Below are 21,341 nucleotides of genomic sequence, written 5' to 3' on the forward strand. Positions count from 1 at the left end.
AAAGCTGATTTGGGCACCTGTAAGAGATAACGATAGATATAATAGCTTGGAAGTAATTATAATTTTACTTCAGGGTATAAAATTCAGTGCATTGAATTCTATGATTAACATGCTTAGCAGGCATATTCCACCCTATATCATCCCATACCTGAATCCTTTTTTTTCTGTCCTGCTTTTACATATTAATTGTATTGTATGCTACTTAATACATCACCCACACTCATGATTTAATTATAATTCCTCATGTCACTCAACTAGGCTGCAGTAATTGAATGGCATGAAATGCTTTTTCTGTCATTCCTTTGAACGCCAGATCACGCTTCAAAATCTAATTATGCAAACGTCTTTCTCAAAGCAGAATTGCAGTGCCCATATCAGCCTCCCTCTAGAAATGGTAATTGATAGCCAAGTATGTAGAATCCCATTATCACTGGGAATCTTGCGAATGGGAATGGGAAGGCACGTTTTAAGATCTTATTTTCACAGGTCACTGCTGGGTCTGTGTGTGAATGAGTATGTACCTTTATAATGGGCGGTGATCCATGTAATGCCTTTGTAAATGATATGAGTGGTTGTTGTTTTTCTGCCAGAGAAGGTCTGGAACAATCCGATTTACTCTCAGAGGAGAGAGCCACCTAACCAGGAGGATTACTGCAGTTTCTCAGGAAAGTTATCAGGCTCTGAAAGTAGACACATAGCCATCATGCTTACTTTATATATCAGTATGTATATTACAGTTGAGAAATGTTCATTTTAAATTGAAATAGGTGCAATAGATGACTGGGGTTTGTATTCTTGTGTAGTGCTGTAGGTTGCACACCAGGCTCCTCATACACATGGGAGATAAAGCACACAGTGAAATATTTTAAAGTTGAGTGTGTCTGTGATTCAGCAGGCACTGGGCTCCGTAATTAAAGTTGTCTTTACCTTATAAAATGCTCTGTACTATAAGGGTCTAAGCAGTTCAGTCCTAATATGTTTCGCTTCTTTTCTGCACATATGAACATTTGATCCCCGTGGTCATATAGTGTAGTAAACATTAATATCTTAACAGTTCACTGTCAGTGCTGAGCAGAATGGGCATTATTGTGGAATAATAGCAAGGGCTGGTGGCACTTTTAATATGCTGGAGTGTCTTCTGCACCACACAGAAAAACCAACAGAATGCAATTACTGGCTTTAGGAAGTGATCTCATTTTGCAGGAAAGGAAACTGATGGAAGCTCACTACATTTCATTTCTGTCTTTCTCTCACTCTATCTCCCCCTCCCTGCCTTGCACCCTTCTTCTCCAGGCTGGAGAATATTAACCCAGAGGAAACTGACATGGTAAGCCCTTTGGAGAATTTCATGTGGTCTTACAGTTTTTCTCCGTACCATTACAGGGAGATTGTGTTATATGAGAAAACGACCTTAAGAAACAAAGGATTGGAAACGCTGCTTAGAAAGCTGATATCAAATTTAAGTGTAATTCTTTGTTTAAAGTTAGACATGAGAAACCTTTTAACAAGAATCAAATGATGAATGTTAGCACAGAATAAACATGAACATGATCTCTGCCTTCCTTTTCTGTCCAACTAATAAAATCCTAAAATAGAATAAGTATATTTTTGTTCTATCCTGAAATTTGTGTCCTTTCTGTGAATTAATGAAGTGTGTATGTGTGGGCGACCTTGTGGGGACAGTTGGCTTGGCAATTTCACAAAAACTGCAGCTTTTATTTAAAAACTAAAACAGTCAAAAGTTTTTCTTCTGGTTACTGAGGTTAAGGTTCGGGTTAGAGTTAGAGGTAGCATAGTATAATTAGCTGCATTAATAATTATGTTAATGGAAGGTCCTCACAAGCCTGTAAAGCCTCACAAGGATAAAACGATGTGTGTATGTGTTTTCTTTGTGTCTTTGTGTGTGTTAGGATTTGGAGGAGTTGCTCAACAGGGTGAGCAGTGCGGATTCTGCCTTGAGCATTGAGCAGAGTGGTATGGCCATCATGGAGCGCATTCAGAGGGCTAGGGAGCGCCGCTCTAAGATCATCTCTGAGGAGATGAAAGCTGTCATAGAGGAGCGAGACAATGCCTTAACCAGGGTAGGAATCGGTATCACAGTCAACACACACATCACGCTCCAGTCAGGGTCAGCCTTAACACACTTAGATTCTCAAGACTTCACACGCACTTGTTGTGTACCAAGCCTGAAACCTTTACAACACAGAAGAAGATCAAACACCTTTATTTAAATATTGACTGTTCACCATTCATACTGCATTTTAACAACTCTGTAAGATGGTTTTGATAACTAGTCTATTATAGCGCATATTATAGTGTATATAGTGTTTATTCACTGATCCGACCCTGATTTAAGAATCAACACAGCAACTACCTAATTCACATGTAGTGACAAATATTGCTGCATGACCTCAAATATTTGATATACCATTCCTACACACATATTTCAATCAAATGAAAACAAACAAGCAGGTAGCCAAATATTGACATCCAGATATTTTACTTCATCGCAAAGTTCAAGCGTGGGCCAGTGTATTTGTTCACAATTCTTGGTTGATGGTTACTGTCTATATTACATAATGTCATATAAAAGTTCATTTTATTGTTTGAATTATCAGGGTCATTTTTTTTCTGATGCTTAAGGTTGTGATTGTCACAAAATTTTTGCATTAGATTATTTTAAAGGCACTGGAAATGTTGATTCTTATCAGTGGTTATTAAAAGACATTGATTATCACTATTATCTTACATTCTCAGAAGAAAGGGTACTAAACTGTACAGTCGCTTTATGGTACCCTTAAGCGTACACCTTTTGTACCTTTATTGTGTATCTTTTCCTAGGACGGTGCGTGTAGTGTCCTGTTGTGTCCCATAAATCTTTTTTTTAAAGGTACACTCTGTCCACTTTTCTGGGTGAAAGATAACATGTTAAAGGTACAAAAGAGAAAGGTACATTTAGTACATTTCGTATTTCTGGGACTGTCGCTCTTATTATCACAGATCACTTAAATAAGCCGTGTAATGTAATGGAGAATTTATTCATTAAGTGTTCTCCATACAAGCCCAAATAGAAAAATATGCAATGAGATGACAACTTCTAAACTGTTATTTGCCCTTCCCAATAACAGTTTAAGAGTCCCATGGCTCATCCTTGATTCAGTTGATAATCTCACTGGGATTTGTACCTGTTATGAACTGCTGTAACCATAAAGACAGCCCTGTGCTCATCACAGGATTCTTATATTATTATCTTATAATATTCTCATACTGAACATCATTTCAAAACATGTACTGTTTGTGCCTAGAACTGTATACTGTAATGATTTATAATCACACTATCCGGCGTCACCCAGAAGAGGATGAAATTGGTTCCACTCAAGATTTCTTCCTCATGTCATCCCAGGAAGTTGCTGCCTAAACGTCTATTGTTAAAAGTGAAAAAAAAAAATAATAATAAAAAAAGAAAAGAATTTAATTGAATTAAAGAGCAAGTAATGTATTACAATTGCTAAATCAGCATACGTAAAGGGAAAAAATCCTCAACATGGTTAGAAATTCCTCTTTGTAGGTGGTTGCAAACCAAAGTCTAAACCTTTTTCCTCTGCTCGGACATCTCTGGCCAGAAATTTCGAGGAATATTTATTATTGGGGTCCTTTCTGCAGCATTCCCAGTGGGAGACCTGCCAAGACAGAAAGGCAGGCATAAGACATGTGGAGAAGAAAGGCAACACAGCAGACTGAGTCTATGCTGTGCTGCTTCGGCACCTCCAATAAAGGAAAGCTGTCTCTCTTTCCGCACACATCCTCTTGCTGTTTATAGAAACTCACATATGGATGATTACGGGGTCTGGCACATGAGAACACTCAGTATTTCAATCACTTGTTTTTTTCTTACATAGACCAAACTCTGTTCTAAACTTCACTGCTATTTCTCCATATTCAGTCTGTTAGCATGAAGTCACTACATTCTACAGACAATGTGGATTTAAGCCAATTTTATAACCTATCTCGAAGTTTCAAGCATACACACATTATATATAGTATACTTGTGTCTCAGCTCGTCTTATTGTGTCCTCTGTTTTAGAGATAAGTGAACCTCATATTATGAGTCTCAGTATATGGAATGATCTCGAGTCTGGAGAAAATGGTAGACTGGGTAAGCAGAGTTAACCTCTCCAGTGCCAATGCAAGGCCAGGTGTAACCTGTCTAACTCTACCCAAACCCTACCACTCTATTACCGCAATCCCCCAACCGATCTGAGATTTCTATGAAATAGTGCCCTGATTTTTCAGCAAGGCCAAAACCCATCTACAGGGCAATTTCAGAAGTATGTTGCAAACGCTGGCCTAATCCCTCTGAGGCAGAGATGGGTCCCCTCTCTATCCTTAAGGATTTCTCTCTCCCCTGCCGCTTCTCCCATCCCTCTCTTCATCTCGCAGGGATTAGCCACCGGCAGCAGGCAGAGGGCCGCCACATCCCTCCGGCCTGCTGGAATATGAAAAGCTGGATAAGTGTTGGGAGAAATAAATCTTATTCTCACTTCCCTCCTATCCTTGAAGTGAATGCTCAGAATAAGATGTGCTTCGTTATGTCCCTGCGCCTGATATGCTTATTGAATTTCTCCTGATATTGATAGAGTGCCGATGTTAAAGTAAGAGAGGAAATGAAATCGCCTCTCTAGATGATTTAGGCCATTCTGAATGTTCGTGAAATCATATTCTGTGGATTTGCCCCCTCACTCAGTATGCTATTACGTGGCTTTAATGGCCTTACACTGACTGTAATTGTCTATCGAAATTCAGTGATTCAGAATCGACTGACTGACTGATTCATGGTGGTAAGTTTGAGAGCCTAACTTGGTTAATGTGTCTGCTCGTATGCCTCATTTCCATCGGACTGTGGCTATTTTTGGGGGGCTAGCAGCGGGATAGGCCTTTGCGTCAGAACAGAGGTGCATTCTGATTTAAATACGTTTCCCCCAAAAAACATCTGTTGCCTGAGACCCATAACTCAGGCTGACACTAAAGAGGAGCTTTGTGTTTTGTCTGGCCGGCAGCGGTATTATTTTAGTCTGCAGAGGAAAGGGCTGGGAGTGGGCTCGGTGGCTGAAAGGCTTGTTTGCGTGGACACTGGGCTTTGTGGCAGCTGGATGTCGAAACACTGGGACTTGTCAGGCAGCGAGGATGGTTTACATTCCTAGTAAGTGTCCTTCGGTCTTGGTATGTGCACATGGAGAAGAGCACATATGGACCGGTCTAAAACAACCCAGCTTACAATAATACTCAGCAAGGGGCTGTCGCATCACAGTGTTTATACTGTCTGTTGCTCAGTCTGTCTGTCAGTGCTGCCTTCAGTCCTATTTCTGTGTAAGAAAAGAGCGAATGGAGCAGAATGTATTAGGGTTAGAATTTCACGAGTGTTGTATATTGTTGATCATTATGTAGCTTCAACTGTTTTTCCCTAATATATGGATGGTATAGCTAAATATTTTACCACACACATCCATACCTTAAATTGTGTGTATTTTCTCATAATATAGTTTTATTATATATTATTTTGAAATATACCACAAATGAATGTGTTTCTCTAAGGATTACATACAGAGAGAGTAATATCAGTGGTGTGTGCTTTACAGTAAATGTAATAACAACTAAGTCTGAGGGCTAGTATCCTGCTGAGATTTCACCTCTCATTGAACAGCTTTAGTTACACACTGTTTCACTGCAACATGCTCTTACTGAGTCTGCAAGGCCCACTGTAAATATTAGTTCAGCTCTGTATGTTAAATAATAATAGCGTATAAACTGTGTACAGGGTGCAAAGTTTATTTATTTTACTCAAAATACCAACAGTGGGTAAATAAAAAGGCCAGATCTGGTATAAACATGAACAATGCATTGAGTTTGACCTTTTCTTTGTCCATGCATGCATGTATGGGTAGGTGATCAGTCCAGAAAGAAGCTTCAGATTGAATGAGAAAAATGATGGAGAGATACTGGAATAAAGATGAATCATCAGAGAAGGAGAATTCCAGAAGTGCTGCTTATGTTCTCCCTCTCCACAATTGTTCTCGTTACCAGGTTCAGTTATACTGTGATGTATTCCAAGTGCTTCCTGTCTTAGTGTCTGAATGTGCCTCTCTGCAGTGCAAGCGCCTGGAGCAAGAGCTTCTTCACACCAGAGAGCTGAGCCAGACCAGCAACACCTGTCACTTGAACATGGCAAACAATCAGGAACGGGTGCGCAAGGTAAAAACCATAAGTATACACACCTTATGACACTTTCTGCACTCCTTATTCTTAAAAATGGACCCCCAGCCCAGATTAACGCCCATACACTGATCGCCCTCAATCATCAGCCCATTAACTAATCAGGCCTATCATTTATTAACTCGTATTGATTTAGAGCTGGACTGGCAGTGATTAGTGGGACCATAACGGTAGTGTTACCCACGGTTTTAAGGTGACTGGGTGCTCAGCGAGCTGCGATGCCTCGCTACATGTCTGTCGGGGAGGAGCAGGGCAAACACAGGCCTGTTTGATTTGCTGTATTTATCTGATGCAGCCGGAGCCCTTGAGTTAAATGCAGAGTGCTGTAAAAGGGCCGTCATTAGATAGAGCTGAGTAAACACACTCTGAGAGAGTGAGAGAGGACATTTCACCAGGGGAGCAGTGTCAGGGCCACGACCTGGTCCTCTGCCCTACGCACACCAATTTCACTTTAACTCACCAACACACAATGGTAGGATGTGCATGAGCCACATTCTTCTGAAGTATAATGTGTTAACCCGCTATTTATATAACATAATTCATCTTCTTTCAGCAAGCTTCATGGTGCAGTATGTAGTTTTCACCTTTTACACAGTTTTAATTAAGCTGTACAGTACAGTTTTGAGCAAAAAACCTCCTCAATGTATAGATATTAAATTTACTTTATTTGATTCACATATGTATAGAGTCATATTTTTAATAGTGTAGTTGTATTGGTTTCATAATGTATCATACACATGATTTACTGTGTAGTCTTTGCATGTATGCAAATCATCCTGTGTTTGCACATAAATATTTGTAGATGGATTTGTAGATTATGTTGTTTGGTAAAGAAAAAATCATTTGAATTCTGAATTCAATCAGTGTAATCCATTGGCCTGACAATGTAATGGCATTAGTCAATTTCAGAACGCTCCATTTATTTTGAATTGTAGCTAAAAATTGTTGGATGTGGTTGTGACATGGTCTTGGTTACAAATACTAAACATATATGAAAATATATATCATGAAAATCCAAGGTCCTTTCCAAGGACTTCCGACATGTTCTGATTTACAATTAAGGTGGTTAGAAGAATGGCTTATTAGGAAATATATTAAATTTTGTTATTAATGTAGCACTTGGTTTTTCTTTAAATCCCCTTAATTACAGATTGACTCTTGGGATTACAGAGCGGGATTTTTAATTTAAAATGAAATGGGAACAGCTGTCGAAAAATTACTCAACAGTGCTAGGAACATATCCACAAAACAATTTAAAAAATGAGCAGGACTTCTACTTATCGACTGACATTTTACTTAAAAAAAAAAAAAGAGAGAGAGAGAATAGCATAGAAAATGTTGTACAAAACCCCTATTCAAAAATCTTTATATCAAATTTGGAGCACATAAGCTTTTAGAGATTTATTCAGGATGAATATTAAGAGGTAGGTTTTAAACTGTCACTCATATCGTTAACACTGTTAACTGTAATTTTTTTTTGTAATTATGGAACACGGAATAAGAAACTTGACAGATGGCAGGATGTTATTATACTATATTTCGCAAAGTAAGCAGGTTACTCGCCAAGAAATTGTCACTCTGAGTTTCAGTTGGTGAAAACCTGAGGCTATTCGCTCTGTTATCTCTTATTACATCTCTGCTTTATCTTTGCATCTGCACAAGAACCTGTTCAGCAGCCATTTCAGTGAACTTTACTGAATAGATATGAGTGTGTGTGTGTGCGCGTGCGTTCGTGCATGCGTGCGTGTGTGAGGCTTTAGGGAGATCTAAATGCCTAGGGTGGAGTGCCGGTGTGGGGGTTGAGAATGGGCTTGAAGTGGCTGCGGAGGTCAGTAGAGGCGGGCTGTTGTTGAGGGCTTTGCCCTTGCCCTGAACCACCTGTGTTTGCTCTGCAGCTTTTCTCTCGGAGCACTGATGGCCACACAGTGATCACACAAGCCTGCGCTGGTTCCCAAGCTGCTAACACACTAAACCGTTATTGCTGCTTCCTCTAACCCCTCAGAGATCTACCACCCCATCTAAATGGAATTCTTTTAAATAGCTTTATTTTGATTAGATTGGACAAAATGAACATTGAACACTATTTGTCTTCTATTTAATAAGACCTTTAATAAGACTTTTTTAATAATGTGAACATTTTAACAGGTGTCTCAGGCAAATATTTTGATTCTCTTTATGCTAAAGGATGCTTGTGCATATAAGACACTCCTAACAGGCCAGGGATCTTCATTATACCCTTCATACTCTTCATTACACCCTCCTGATTTTCTTCCTGATCTATGACCACCACTTTGCTCAGTAACTAATACTTGGGCATTAGAACAGTCGTATACTCTACCAGCTCTTCTGTATACATTACTGTTTATCTGGATTCTGGCTCTAACATGTGAGCATGGAGACTTGTTGTCTCAATGAGGGAAAATTCTCTTTATCAGGTGATTCTGAATAAAGAGAAATGTGGATTTTAGAGTAAATGCAGAGTGAATGTTATTAAATTGCAATACAGAAATCTGATAAAAAATAAGTCTCATCTCTACATTAGAGAAGATGATTGATTAGTAAATGAGCAGTGAAAGTGGTTTGCTCTCAGAGTGCAGTGCCGCTGATGGTGTGTGTCACTGCTGACTCTCCCCACTGGGGCTGAAAGGCCATGCTCTGCCCAGCACTGCCCTACCCAGCAGCCTCTCCTAAAGGTCAAGGCAGCCACTCTCCTTTACACGGAGTAATCTCTCCAGGTTAAAACGCCACTCTGTGGACCTCATTTGGATAATATTATAATGAATGCTGATAAAATACATATGATTAAAAGAATCTGGCTTTGAAGTTGAGCTCCGCTCCCTGCTGGAGAAAAGTACATATTGACTTTAGAGGTTAGCGTCTTTTTGATGTTCTCTTTGACTTGCGAGACCTGCACTCCAGTAATTAGAACGATTGGGCTGCAGTGGCAAAAGCTGCAAGCACTTAGGGCAAACGTGTTTATAGCACTCACCAGACAGCAGTCATTCTGCAACTCCACAACATGTGCCAGCTTTTTCCTTATGTACATAGAACCTTTCTGAAAATAAAACTAATAGCTTAATTGTGTGGATAGTTGCTTTTTTTTTTTTTTTTTTTTTTTTTTTTTAAACCTTTTTACCTTTTCAGAAAGAATGTAGGTAAGAATATATACTCAAATTACATGTCATGTGATAGGTTAGATAACATGCAGTGCATATTTGTGACTCGTCATTGACAGTGTACAGTGATATTGGGCAATGTTTTTTCTGAAATAAAATGTTCTGGTGAAATGCAGCACAAGCTACAGCTTTTAAACAGAGACAGCTCTTATAATTATTTGAATGCTGAAATCCTACTGGGGAAGTCTGTACATAATAGGATTGCAGGTTAAGCCGAATGTGTTATCACTCTAAGTGTACGGAGTAATACAGCACTCCTTTAGTCTGAAGTTAAGGCACAGAGAATCCTATTCACCTATTCTATAACACAGGGGAAATTTAGCTCTCAACTCTACACTCTAGCGCTCACCATAACAATAAAACACATTTATAAAACTGCTATCCAGCAACATAAACTTAATGAGTGTGACCCTGGGCTTTTTTTTTTTTTTTTTTAATTCTTGACCCCTTCACCTTAGTCTCTCTCATGCTCTGTATCTTCCTCTCTTTATTCCCCCCTCCCTCTCTTCCTCTCATCATAGAGATAGTTAGTCAGTCACAGGCATTTACAGTAGGGCAGGTTGTTGTGTTTGTTTAGACAACCTCCATTGTCTGTCCCTGCGCTCACAGCTGTTGGGAGGGTGAGAGCAACAATGGATCTGTTTCAACGGCTGGTCATTAGCAGGAGCTTTAGTACTGGTCAGGTTTAAGCAGGGGACAGTGTTTACCCAGCCTCCCCTGCAGCCTGTGTCACCCAACATGCTGTCTCTGAGTAGGTGCTGAATGGGAAGACAATAGAGTGAATTAGATTCCCCTTGGAGTGAGTTCCTCACTGTGTGTGAGTGAGAGGAAGGGAATGAATGAGAGGGTGTGTGTGTGTGTGTGTGTGCGTGTGTGAGAGAGAGAGAGAGAGAGAGTTATGTGGGGAAAGAGTTTGGCAGCAGAGGTGGCACAGCTGAGTTCCTCTGTCTGTTCTCAATGAGCAATTAAAATTGGCAGTTGAGATAAGAGAGGTGCATGTGTAATCAAATTACAGTCCATAAAGTGGCATTATCAACACTGTGATGGCTCCTAAATGAAACTGATTCAGAACTGCACAGTGTGTAATTACCAGCAATATTCAATTATGGTTCAAACCGGTGTTAATAATAAGACTTTATTATTTTATAACCAGCTAACTAATAAATAGCTCATTAGGTCATTGCTTTGATATTCCTGTGCATTGTCTTAAAACACACACTGCTCTGTGTGTAGATTCAGGCAGAGTTGGAGGCTGTACAGAGAGAGAGGGATATGGCCGTGGAACTTGGGCACAAACTGAAGGAGGAGCTCCAAGCACTGCGCAGGTGCCACAGGTGGGTCATCCATCCTTACAACACACACACACACACACACACACACACACACACAACACAGTTCTCATATAGCAAACACTCAGCTCCAAGCATGCTTACTTCACTTCATGCCCAAGTTTGCATTAGTGATTTAGCAGACCTCTGCTAATTCCACAAAGCATATCATATGATAAAAGCCCAGCTTAACCAAAAAACTTTGCAATGCCACTGAATTTTTTTGTTGCAAAAGGAAATTCATACACTATAGATTATAAAGTCATACCAACAGTATTTAATACTTTTTTTATATAAATACACACATCTCAAGCAGTCCTCCCAGTGGAAATAAAGTTACATATACCAGTGACTTCCCTTTGTCTGTTACACTTTGCTCTTGCTCTGTCTCTTTTATTCTGGGTTTTTGTTTGTTCGCTCTCTTTTGTGCAGGCTCTCTCTCTTTCTCCACTACTATCTCATTCTTTTGCTCTCCCTCAGTTGTTCACACTTTCCTGAAAGAGTTAGCCCATGCAGTGCTCTCCAGTTTAACTTCTTAATAAAGAGCTCTATATGCCAACTCCCATCATCCCCGTTCTTCTTATTAAAGCTGGCAGGAAACATTTATTGAGCCAGCTCAGCAGCACAGTCTAAAAACAGATAATAAATACTAAAACTAGCTTTCATATGCACTGTGTGCCTTGATGTGGAAGAGGGAAAAAAAACCTGAAAATAGGTGAGGTGAATCATTGCCATGGAAATTCACCATTCGAATAAGTGAAATGGATTTGAAGATGTCATGCCGATCTGTTTTCCTTCCAGGGCAATGCTTTCCCATGCACTCTTGTGGACTGTCTGTAGAATTAAAGGGCAGGGATTATTATTATTATTATTATTGCTTTATTCTGACGTTTGGAACTTTGTAAGGTATTGACCACCGACATTTCACTAGCGCCTTGACTCAGATTGTTTTTGCCCCTGATACAATGCATCCAAGTACTTATTTGAGACTTTTGCGCAGAAGTTAATCTCTGAGAGAGAATCAAGGTCTAAAACGGGTGCAATAAGATAGACTCCCACATGTCTAGCCTTTCCATCAACATATATACTAGTCATATACTTGTGTTTTATCTGTCAGTCAGTTGAAGTTTGAAAGTGGATAAATACATTTGGCTCCTAAACTGGTCCTTCTGGTTTGGAAAGTTGTATCCTGTTCTAATAAGACACACATCCTACTACTTCAAGGATCCTTTTTTTTTTTTGGTTTTTTTAGTGTGTACATGCATTTGCAAAGATGTGACTGTTCATGGCACATAGGGCAAACCGTCTAGCAGTTCCCGCACACCGTCTGGCTAGAGGAGGAGAAGGCTGACATTGTATTCACCCACACAATCTGTATTGTGTGAGACAGGGGGTTCAGTCCTGCTCCCGCTCCCTATCAATGTGGCTTTGGGGTTGGACCTTTAAAGGGAGAATTCTCCAGACCCAACAAAGGCCAGAAGATGTGTTTGCTCTCAGGATTGCCCGGCCAGCTCCATTGTGCCTTTTAGGATAACAGACAGTCCAAGTCAGATGAAAGGCCAGAGAATAGATGAGTACAAGCAAGATGGAATGTCAGTGCTCTGAACCTTCGGCTTTGGCAACTCCATCTGCTTTACCCAGAACTATACTGTTAAGAACAACACAGAGGTGATTTTGTGCAGTCACTTTGGTTTAATGCGTTGTCATTGGCTGGACTATGCTTAGGAGTCAGGCTTTATGTAAGTATAAGGTGCTTTGTTTGAGTGTAAGCCAGGAGCAGAGGGAGTCAGAGCTGGGGTGGACATGGATTAACACCCTGGTCCCCATACGGTCCATCTCCCCAGAGATCAGTCATCATCACTGAGAGCAACACCCCTGCCTGTCAACACCTCAGCTCAGCCGACATGACTATATGCACTAAATTTATAATGCTGTGGCATCAGACTGAAAGCAGAAATTATTTGGCCACATCACAGTTTCTGTATTAAGTCTTCACCAAAAGTTGATTAGACAGTTATTTAAATTTTTGAAGCTCTGGATTTGAATGGAATGCTAATTCTAAAGAACGTCTCTGATAATACTCATATTCATTGCATAGTGTTCACACATCGTTACACACCAACCTGCTATGCTAGACTGGTTAGTTATGCTAAGGAAAGAATTTTTATTTTGTGAATGCCTGAGACGTGAAATAAAAACAGGATTTGGTCTCAGTATATGTGTGGATTTGTTTTCTTTGCCATTCTGTGCTACAAAATATATTTTGTGGATTTTCTAGAATGCCTCTCAGCAAGTGAGCTCCACTGAGGACACTAATTCAAAACTCACAGCGGTGCACACTGCTAGTGGTGGTGTGTGTTGAAATTGTGTGTATGAGAAACCATCATAGCCTTTATCCAAGAGCTGTTGGAGTGATATATGGCTGATGAGGAGGGGTTGAAGATGAGGTGTGGTTGCATGTTGGTTTCTGTCCACTGAAGGTTGCTGTGGATACCTGCACTTAAAGAGGTGGTTCCTTCTCTCTCTCTCTGTCTCTGCTTGCACTTGCTTCTCTGTGTTAAAAAGTTTGCTGCAGGTACGTCTCCGTTGAAAGGCTATTTTACATATCCTCTCTGATACCATGTTGTGTTGATGTTAATATTTAACTCATTTCCACAGTCATAGAGGCAGGTTCATTGGGATCCGGCCCCTTTGATTAGTTATCTTTTGATTCTGGTTAATGTTTTACATAGTGCTAGACCTGATGTCTGCTGGCCCGTGTAGAAACTAGAGCAACACACACAAGCCATTAAACCTTAGGCAGGTGTAGACAGGCACACAATGACATATCAAAGATAAGAACAAAACAGGAGCTGTATAAACTGGCCTGCCAATGGCTACATTACTTCTGAGGAACTGAAATGTGGTGTACTATTTCAAACTATTTTTAGTTTAACTTGCGTGGACGTTTACAGTTAGTGCAGTTAAGGAAGTCATGCTTAGAGATTTTGTATAACCTGTTGGTTACCTGAATATTTCCTTTAGTGATTAATAAATAAGCATCATTCTGAATACGAATGTAAAACTTGTAGAAGCTCACAGCCCCCATGAGAGACAGCAGACTGACCACACGCTCTATCTCCTCTAGTCCTCAGTGAACAGAGTATCTGTTTGTGCTGCTCACTTATACTGTTAGCAGGCTTCCCCCTACTAAATAAAACAGGCTTTGGACCATTTAAGGATTATTTATTTAATTACATTTAATGGCTATTCATAAAACACTTGGAAAGGGGGCTGGGGTTGAGAGGAAACTGAGTCGAGTGTACATGTTTGTGGGTGAGAGTGTGTGGGGGGGGGAGGATAAGATAAGATAATCCATCGTAGGCATTGCTTCTCTGCCCTTGTTTGTCACTGTCATTGGACCTTCGTACCCAATATGTTTGCATTTAATTAAACAAAGCACACAACTTTACATCACTTCCTTGGCTATCAATATCACATCAGAATTGATTGCCTCTTGCTTTAAAAAAAAAAAAAAAGGAAAGGAGAAGCATGACATGGAAACCTCTCTGAAACTAATTAGAAGGACAAGAGGACAGAATGAGTAATATGACATTAAGGCAAAAACACACACAATGTCGAGGCTAAATGACACAGACCAGTGGCAATCAATCTAGCTTCATTCTGTCAGGAAAACCACAGCAGCCCTCCTCTGTAGGAGAAGCAGAAAAGAGGTTTAGATGGCATTGTTGTCTAACTGTGTGTATTATGTGATGCGGTTGTTTTGTTTGTATTGGGTCTTCCACCTGCCCAGGTTATTAATGACATATATTGCATAATAAAAGACCTTTAAGACCTGTAACCAACAGGGGTACCACATGCTATTTATATGCCTGGCTTGAAAGCAGCAAGCTATTCCTGGTATTTTATGTATGATCTCTTTCTTTACATTCCCCTTTGCATTTTGGTTATTTATGTTGACCATGGATCTAAGGGATGATTGCTGCCTTTTAATGCAGGGAGTAGGTAACTAGTCCAAAGGTTTTTCGCTGTTTAATGAACTATTATTAGTTTCTGTCCGAGCACAAAGTATGTTGGTATGTTTTCCCTGAGAAAGCCTAATTTGAAATGAACTGCCATGTCAGCTGGGCTGATTCTCTCTCTCTCTCTCTCTTTCTCTCTCTCTCTCTCTCTCTCTCTCTATCTATCTATCTATCTCTCTCATACACACTCCCTCCCTCCCTTTTCCCTTCTTACCCTGTAATTTTTCTGTTCCTCATATCTCATTGAAAAACGCCTATCGCCTATGTGAAACTCACTGTGTGAGTGCTGCAGCACAGTGATGCGGGCTAAACTATAATGTATTCCACTGCCATTCTGCTGCATTATTACCCCCAGATATTGTCTCATGTACCGACCTTCTGTTCCAATATTAGATATGTCAGTTGGCTCACGGTGTTGATACAGAGTTACCATTTCTCACCCGCCGATAAACTGGGAGCATGCTCTTGCTGTATGGGTCAAGTTGTGTGTTTGTGTAAGGAACTTTGGTATGGTATTGGCCATTGGCGAATGTGGTGCTGTGAAGGAAGCAAAAGGCAAACCCTTAGGTGCACGGTTAAACAAATATACAGTGCTTACGCTTTGATATTTTTTTGAGAATGTAGTGTATCACTATACTGGTAGAATTAGTTGGATGAGACGTGTGGCCTTCAACGATTTCTGTCTGTCTATCTATGTGTCTATCTCCATCCCTCTGACTGTCTCTAACTACTGTATGTCTATCACTGGTACAACAGTTTCCAGGGTTTTAATAATAACACAGTGCCCTTTCTTGTTACCTTTTCTCTGATTATCAGCATCATAAGTGTTTGGGTTAAAAATGGATAAAGAATGTTCTGAAGCAATCCTTATCTGTCTTATACATTAAAGCTTGATTTTTGTCTCAGTGCACAGCAGAGCCAATCAGATGAGTCTAATAGGAAGGAGACTCCATGCCTGTCCTCTCCCACCTGTGTTAAGGACAGCAGCGCAGCCCAAGGACAGAATCTGCTGACCCGTGTGCAGCAGCTTACATCAGAGCTACAGAACACTCAGGCTCAACTCCGAGTGACACAGGAGTCTGAAAGAGAGGCCACTGAAAAAGTACACAAGTAAGTACAACCAGAAGAACCAGCCATTAAATTTTGGCTTTGTAATGAGCTCACCAGTGAGAGCTTTAAGCTCAGAATAAGTTTTGTCATTTGCAATATAACATTGTTTGTGTTAAGCTGTTTGAAACTGAAATATATCAAATAAGTAAAGACAGATTACAGCTCCAATTTGTTCATGATAATTTGAAACAAAAGCAGATGATTATTTTACAATAACAGCCAGTCCCGAAGTCTTTTATATTTCTGTTACCACAGAAATTTGCCAATTGTTATAACTTTTAATTTATTCAAGAATGACACACCACACTTTTAACATACATTTATTGTTACTTTTAATGTCATGGAACATTCACACGATAAGTTAGTTCCTGTTATCACTTACGCTATAGGAGCTATAAACAGTCATTCCCTTACCAGCCTCTCTCTTTCGGCCTCTTGAAGTAAATAAGACAAAAAAAACAGCTTGTCGTGTTGACGAGAAACCATAAATTGCATCGTCTTCTCTCCTGGAGGCTTTTCTGAGGCAGAAAACGTACTAACAGTTACAAAGCACCAACACCTGAGCGTCCTGCCATAAATGTAAAATAAATGTCTCTTTACAGAAAGCTTCATCATGTCAGCAACTATAGTTTTTATATAGAAATGATAGTGTATTAGACGAAGCGCATTAATATAAATCTGGGATTTGAATTACTGTCAGAGATGCTGTTATAAAAAAAAAAAAAAAAAAAAAGGTCAACACTTTCTGACCAATCAGAATATAATTCTCACTGACAGTTTATTAGTGTCTTGTTAATTGAGGTAATAGAATGCAAATGATTGGGAAATTCATAAATTCACATTGCAGAGCTCATTTTACAGTTCACTGTAATGCCTTGCACTACTGCTCTTGTTTCCACATTGACTATAGCTAGCTTCTGTGAGTTCGTCCCTCTCCCTCTCTCTCTCTCACTCACTCCTCTCTCTCTCACCGGGGCTCCCCGCGAAAAGCAAACATGCCTTGGCCTGCTGATCTATTTACACGATGAATTAACGAACTGGGGGGTGGGGATGCAAAGCTGAGGGGTGCTCAAAACCCTAAGAGAACCCCCATCACCCATCATCAGCATGAGAAGCCTGAAAAAGAGGGAACTTTAGCGTTGTGTTTAAACAGGGGGGCTCCGAAATGGCCCTTTTTCTCTGTGGCAACATCACACACACACACTGCTCACTAATGTGGGACTTTAGACCCCTGACGTACTCAGCCATGCCCACCCCTAATGTTGTTTTTTAACTCCTCAAGAGCTTGTGTTAATTTTTCGATACTTGAAAGAGATAGATGAGTTTTTCTAGCACATATTGGTGGCTCATATAATAATGCTTTATTAAGGTGTGCTGTAACAAATCTATTAATGTTTAAATGATGAAATATAGCACGCTTATCTGTGCTTAATGTCTATATTGTGCTTTTTACCTAGTATTTTACTTTCACAGTGCTGAGTCCAGTGTGGGTGCCTGCACTACTTGTCTGTTTGCATTTACACACTGGTTTAGAGGCATGACCCAGCCATGTCCACAGTGCAAGGTTCAACTATGTGTGAATCACAGTCACTGCTGTAAAGGGAACATCTGTCTCACCACTGTGTTGTGCCATATTACTGGAAGTAGAAACAAGCGAGTTCCTTACATTCTGAGAACCGTCATGTTATTTATTTCCCTGAATTCTGAATCAGTGCCAGTATCCTGGCTTAAGCCTTCTCATTGCCAGACGCTCACATTGCCACACTTTGGATCAGACTCCTTCTTCTTTTTTTCCCCAACTATAGTTTTGTTGGCCAAAGAAGAGGCCTGAGGCTGGGAGGGGGTACAGCTGAGAGAAAGGGGAAAGTTACATATTTTGCAGGCTGGATGTGAGGAGGGATAGAGACAGACAGGACCAGCAGCATGAGCGTGCAGGGCAGACAGTGGCTCAGAGTGGGGAATATGAACTGCTCACACCTGAACGCTAGCTGACATGCTGATGGATATGCCACAGTCGGTGGAGTCCGGGCGGCTGTAGGAAGCAGCACTGACGTGGGCCTAGTCACACAACGGTGAGAAGAATGCAAGGCTGAGACAGCACATTATACTGGGGGAAGGAAACACTGATCAGACCCAGAATGTGGCACCTGAGTGCCGGCCTTACAGTCTCCATTGATGGAGAGAATGAGCTGAAAGTCTGATGACCTGCCGAATCAAACTTGACCATGAGAAACACACAAAGGCCCTTTTCATCAACTGCCTGGTCCAAAAATGGGCTGTGGCTGGCATGACTCGTCAGGCCTTGGGCTAGAAGGCTGCTGTGCGAACATGAGCAATATGATGTGATATTGGTGTTTTGCTAATTAAGCCACAATGCTGAGAATGCTGAGAATATCAAAGATATTGTCAGAATCCAGTGGCTCAAGGTGGAGGATAATTTTACACTAATCAGCATCGTTACTCACAGTAACAATTTTTAAAATCTATTTTTGTAACTTTTTCTTGTTTTGTTAATGTATTTAAATAGACACTAAATAAAAATTCACTCACCGTCCACTTTATTAGGAAAACCTGCAAACCTGCTCATTTGCGAAGTTATCCAATCAGCCAGTCATGTGACAGCAACAAATTGCATAAAATCATGCAGATACAGGTCAAGAATTTCAGTTAACGTTCACAACAAACATCAGAATGGGGAAAAAGTATGATTTCTGTGACTTTAACTGTGGCATGGTTGTTGATGCCAGATGGGCTGGTTTGAGTATTTCAGAAACTGCTGATCTCCTCGGAATTTCACACACAGCAGTGTCTATAGTTTACACAGAATGGTGCAAAAAAACAAAAAACATTGAGTGAGCAACAGTTCTGTGGGTGGAAACACCTTGTTGATAAGAGAGGTCAGAGGAAAATGGACAGATTGGAGCTGCCAGGAACGATATAGTAATTCATATAATGACTCTTTACAACCGTGGTGTGCAGAAAAGCATCTCAGCATGCACAAAACATTGAACCTTCAGGTGGATGTGCTACAACTGCAGAAAACCACATTTGGTCCCACTCATGTCAGCCAAGAACAGGAATCTGAGGCTATCATGGGCACAGGCTCATCGAAACCTTGGGATGTAGGTGGTAGGGAAGCTCTGTCTCTTTCATCAGTGCCAGTAATGCAGAAACAGCACCATTCTGTGTTAGGACACTTTTTTCCAGGACATGTTTCTACACTCTATAGAAAATACAGTGCTGTTTTGTATTTATGCAAGGTTGCTGTTTACTCAGTCTTATTGGAGCTGTAATTGTTGGTTTTTGCATCTCTGAATTCTTAATCAGGATTTACGTTTTTTCTGGCTCTTCCCCAGCATTTATGTTTGGGTTTATTGGCCACTCGGTGCAGACAGTGTTTCCAAATCCCAGACAGCACACCAGCATACAGTAGACATTCTGCTGCTGACCTGCTAGTTCTGCAAACGTGACAGAGAGGCTAACGAATATATTTAAAGTAGAAAAATATACACCAGGTGAGAAAAAGGATGGGTGGATGATGTATGTGTTTGAAAGTAGTAATGAGGAGGAATAAACCTAGTTTCTATATTGCTCTTTGTATATTTATGTGTTCAGTTCATGCGTCTGATATATTCAAGTCTTGCCCTTAACAAGAGTGACCTTTTGTGAATATTAGTCAGTGTTTTAGTGCTGTTTTCCCATCCTTAGTCGATGTACCATTTCTTAGGCAAGTTTTATTTGTCTATTTATGCAAACATGTACACAGAGTGTACGCTCACAGTCTGTAACCACGCTCAAATCTCCTGAGTGGAGAAAACAGGTGTAGGCTGCTGAAGAAACAAGGCTTGGGTCAGACCACTCCCATATGCTCTGCGATAAGCAAGAACAAGCTGAGTAGCCATGCCCAAACACAGCCAATTTTATTAGCTACTCTAACACTGTGCTTGTGTTTGGTAGTCAGTCTAACTGCCAGAAACTGAATTCAGCTCCTTGATTTAGTATATACCAGATAGCCAATTATGCTGAAGAATATTTTGTTAAAGGGGGACACACACAAACAAATGTGAAACTGACCACTGACCTCTGAGAGAAAGTTTTGGATTATTTTCCACCAGAATATATATTTATATATATATTTTATATATATGTTTATAAAAATATATTTATTTTTTATTTATTTAACTTTTCTCAGATGACTTCTTGTTTGAAAAGATGCAGTTGTTTCACACATTTCTTCTATAGTACTTTGGATATTATTTTTTAATTGTAGTATGTAATTAATTGTTCTTGTGCCCAAAATGTTAGGCCAAAATTGCCTTTGTTTAATTATTAAGATTATTTGATGTCTTTACCTCAGAATTCATTTTCTACAGAAAACACTGTTATTTGGAAATTTAAACAAACACTAAAGTAACTTTAGTGTAACTTTACCCTTCCACTTTATGAATGTTCCCTGTATACAGCACTAAGCCACTGAACCTTCTACATACTTTTTAGACTGAGGTCAGAAATAGAGAGAATTTTTAAATATAAGATATTTAAAAAAGATCTTCACATGAGAACTGCTTGTGTCCCGATTTCTTTCCCCCCCTACAAGACTACACATGTGTCGGCAAGAACACCAAGTCAGTTAAGACTTTCTCCATCTGTCTTTTACTTTTACTCACTCACTCTCTCTCTCTATCTCTGTTTCTCAGGCTAGAACGGTTAGTAGATGTCTTGAGGAAGAAGGTGGGCACAGGCAGTGTCCGTACTGTGATCTGACTGGCCAATGGTTGACTGGAACAGACGGCCACATCTGGTGACCAGGCTGCTGTGTTTAACTCTGAGCAAACAGTCGAAGCCCTTCCTCGGCAAACACGAGCTGGAAGTGCTGCTTGCTCTCACCCTCAGCCCTTCACTCCCTTCACATAACCTCCGTACACACTTTCTCACTGTTACGGTCTCTGATTGATGGTACTGCAACCAGCCATTTTTATCCCAACCCTGTCTTTGAAGTGTTTATTTTTTTAATGTATTGATTTGAGCAATGTGTTCAATGTCCAAGGATCCGGGTACATTTAATGGACGCACAGATATTGTGTGACAAAAGGGATAAATATCCCTAATGAGGTCTTTACTTCAAAAATGTAAAATGTTTAGCTGGCCAGTTTTGTATGTTAAATGGTTTACAGACTAATATCAGATGTACCAGACAAGTGTTGGGTATTTTTCAGTAGCAGTAAATAAAGGGACCTTGATTTCAAGACTATGCTTGATGATAAAAAAAAAAAAATTCAGCTGACAAGTAAGAAAATATTATATAAGACTGTTTATTTTGTAAATGCAATTGAATTTTTTTTCCTGACAGTTTTTTTTTTTTTTTAGAAATATTAAAATATTACTAATGTAGGAGTTTTAAGTATAAAATGCAGCCTTCTGATGATATATTTTAG

The 21,341-nt window shown here is 40.0% G+C and overlaps 1 protein-coding gene across 2 annotated transcripts in view; it reads left to right on the forward strand.

Annotated features, from left to right (window-relative positions):
- Window positions 1-21,152, forward strand: part of mipol1 (mirror-image polydactyly 1) — a 46,195-nt gene extending 25,043 nt beyond the window's left edge. For both annotated transcript variants that reach the window (XM_026934061.3, XM_026934060.3), the window contains exons 9-14: window positions 1,294-1,327; window positions 1,911-2,081; window positions 6,148-6,249; window positions 10,680-10,780; window positions 15,703-15,906; window positions 20,604-21,152. In XM_026934061.3, the coding sequence (XP_026789862.3) occupies window positions 1,294-1,327; window positions 1,911-2,081; window positions 6,148-6,249; window positions 10,680-10,780; window positions 15,703-15,906; window positions 20,604-20,670 (679 nt within the window). In that variant the 3' untranslated portion in view covers window positions 20,671-21,152. The remainder of the gene's footprint in view (window positions 1-1,293; window positions 1,328-1,910; window positions 2,082-6,147; window positions 6,250-10,679; window positions 10,781-15,702; window positions 15,907-20,603) is intronic.
- Window positions 21,153-21,341: the final 189 nt, after the last annotated feature.

Source organism: Pangasianodon hypophthalmus, chromosome 10, assembly GCF_027358585.1.
Source record: "Pangasianodon hypophthalmus isolate fPanHyp1 chromosome 10, fPanHyp1.pri, whole genome shotgun sequence".
Classification (NCBI taxonomy): domain Eukaryota; kingdom Metazoa; phylum Chordata; class Actinopteri; order Siluriformes; family Pangasiidae; genus Pangasianodon; species Pangasianodon hypophthalmus.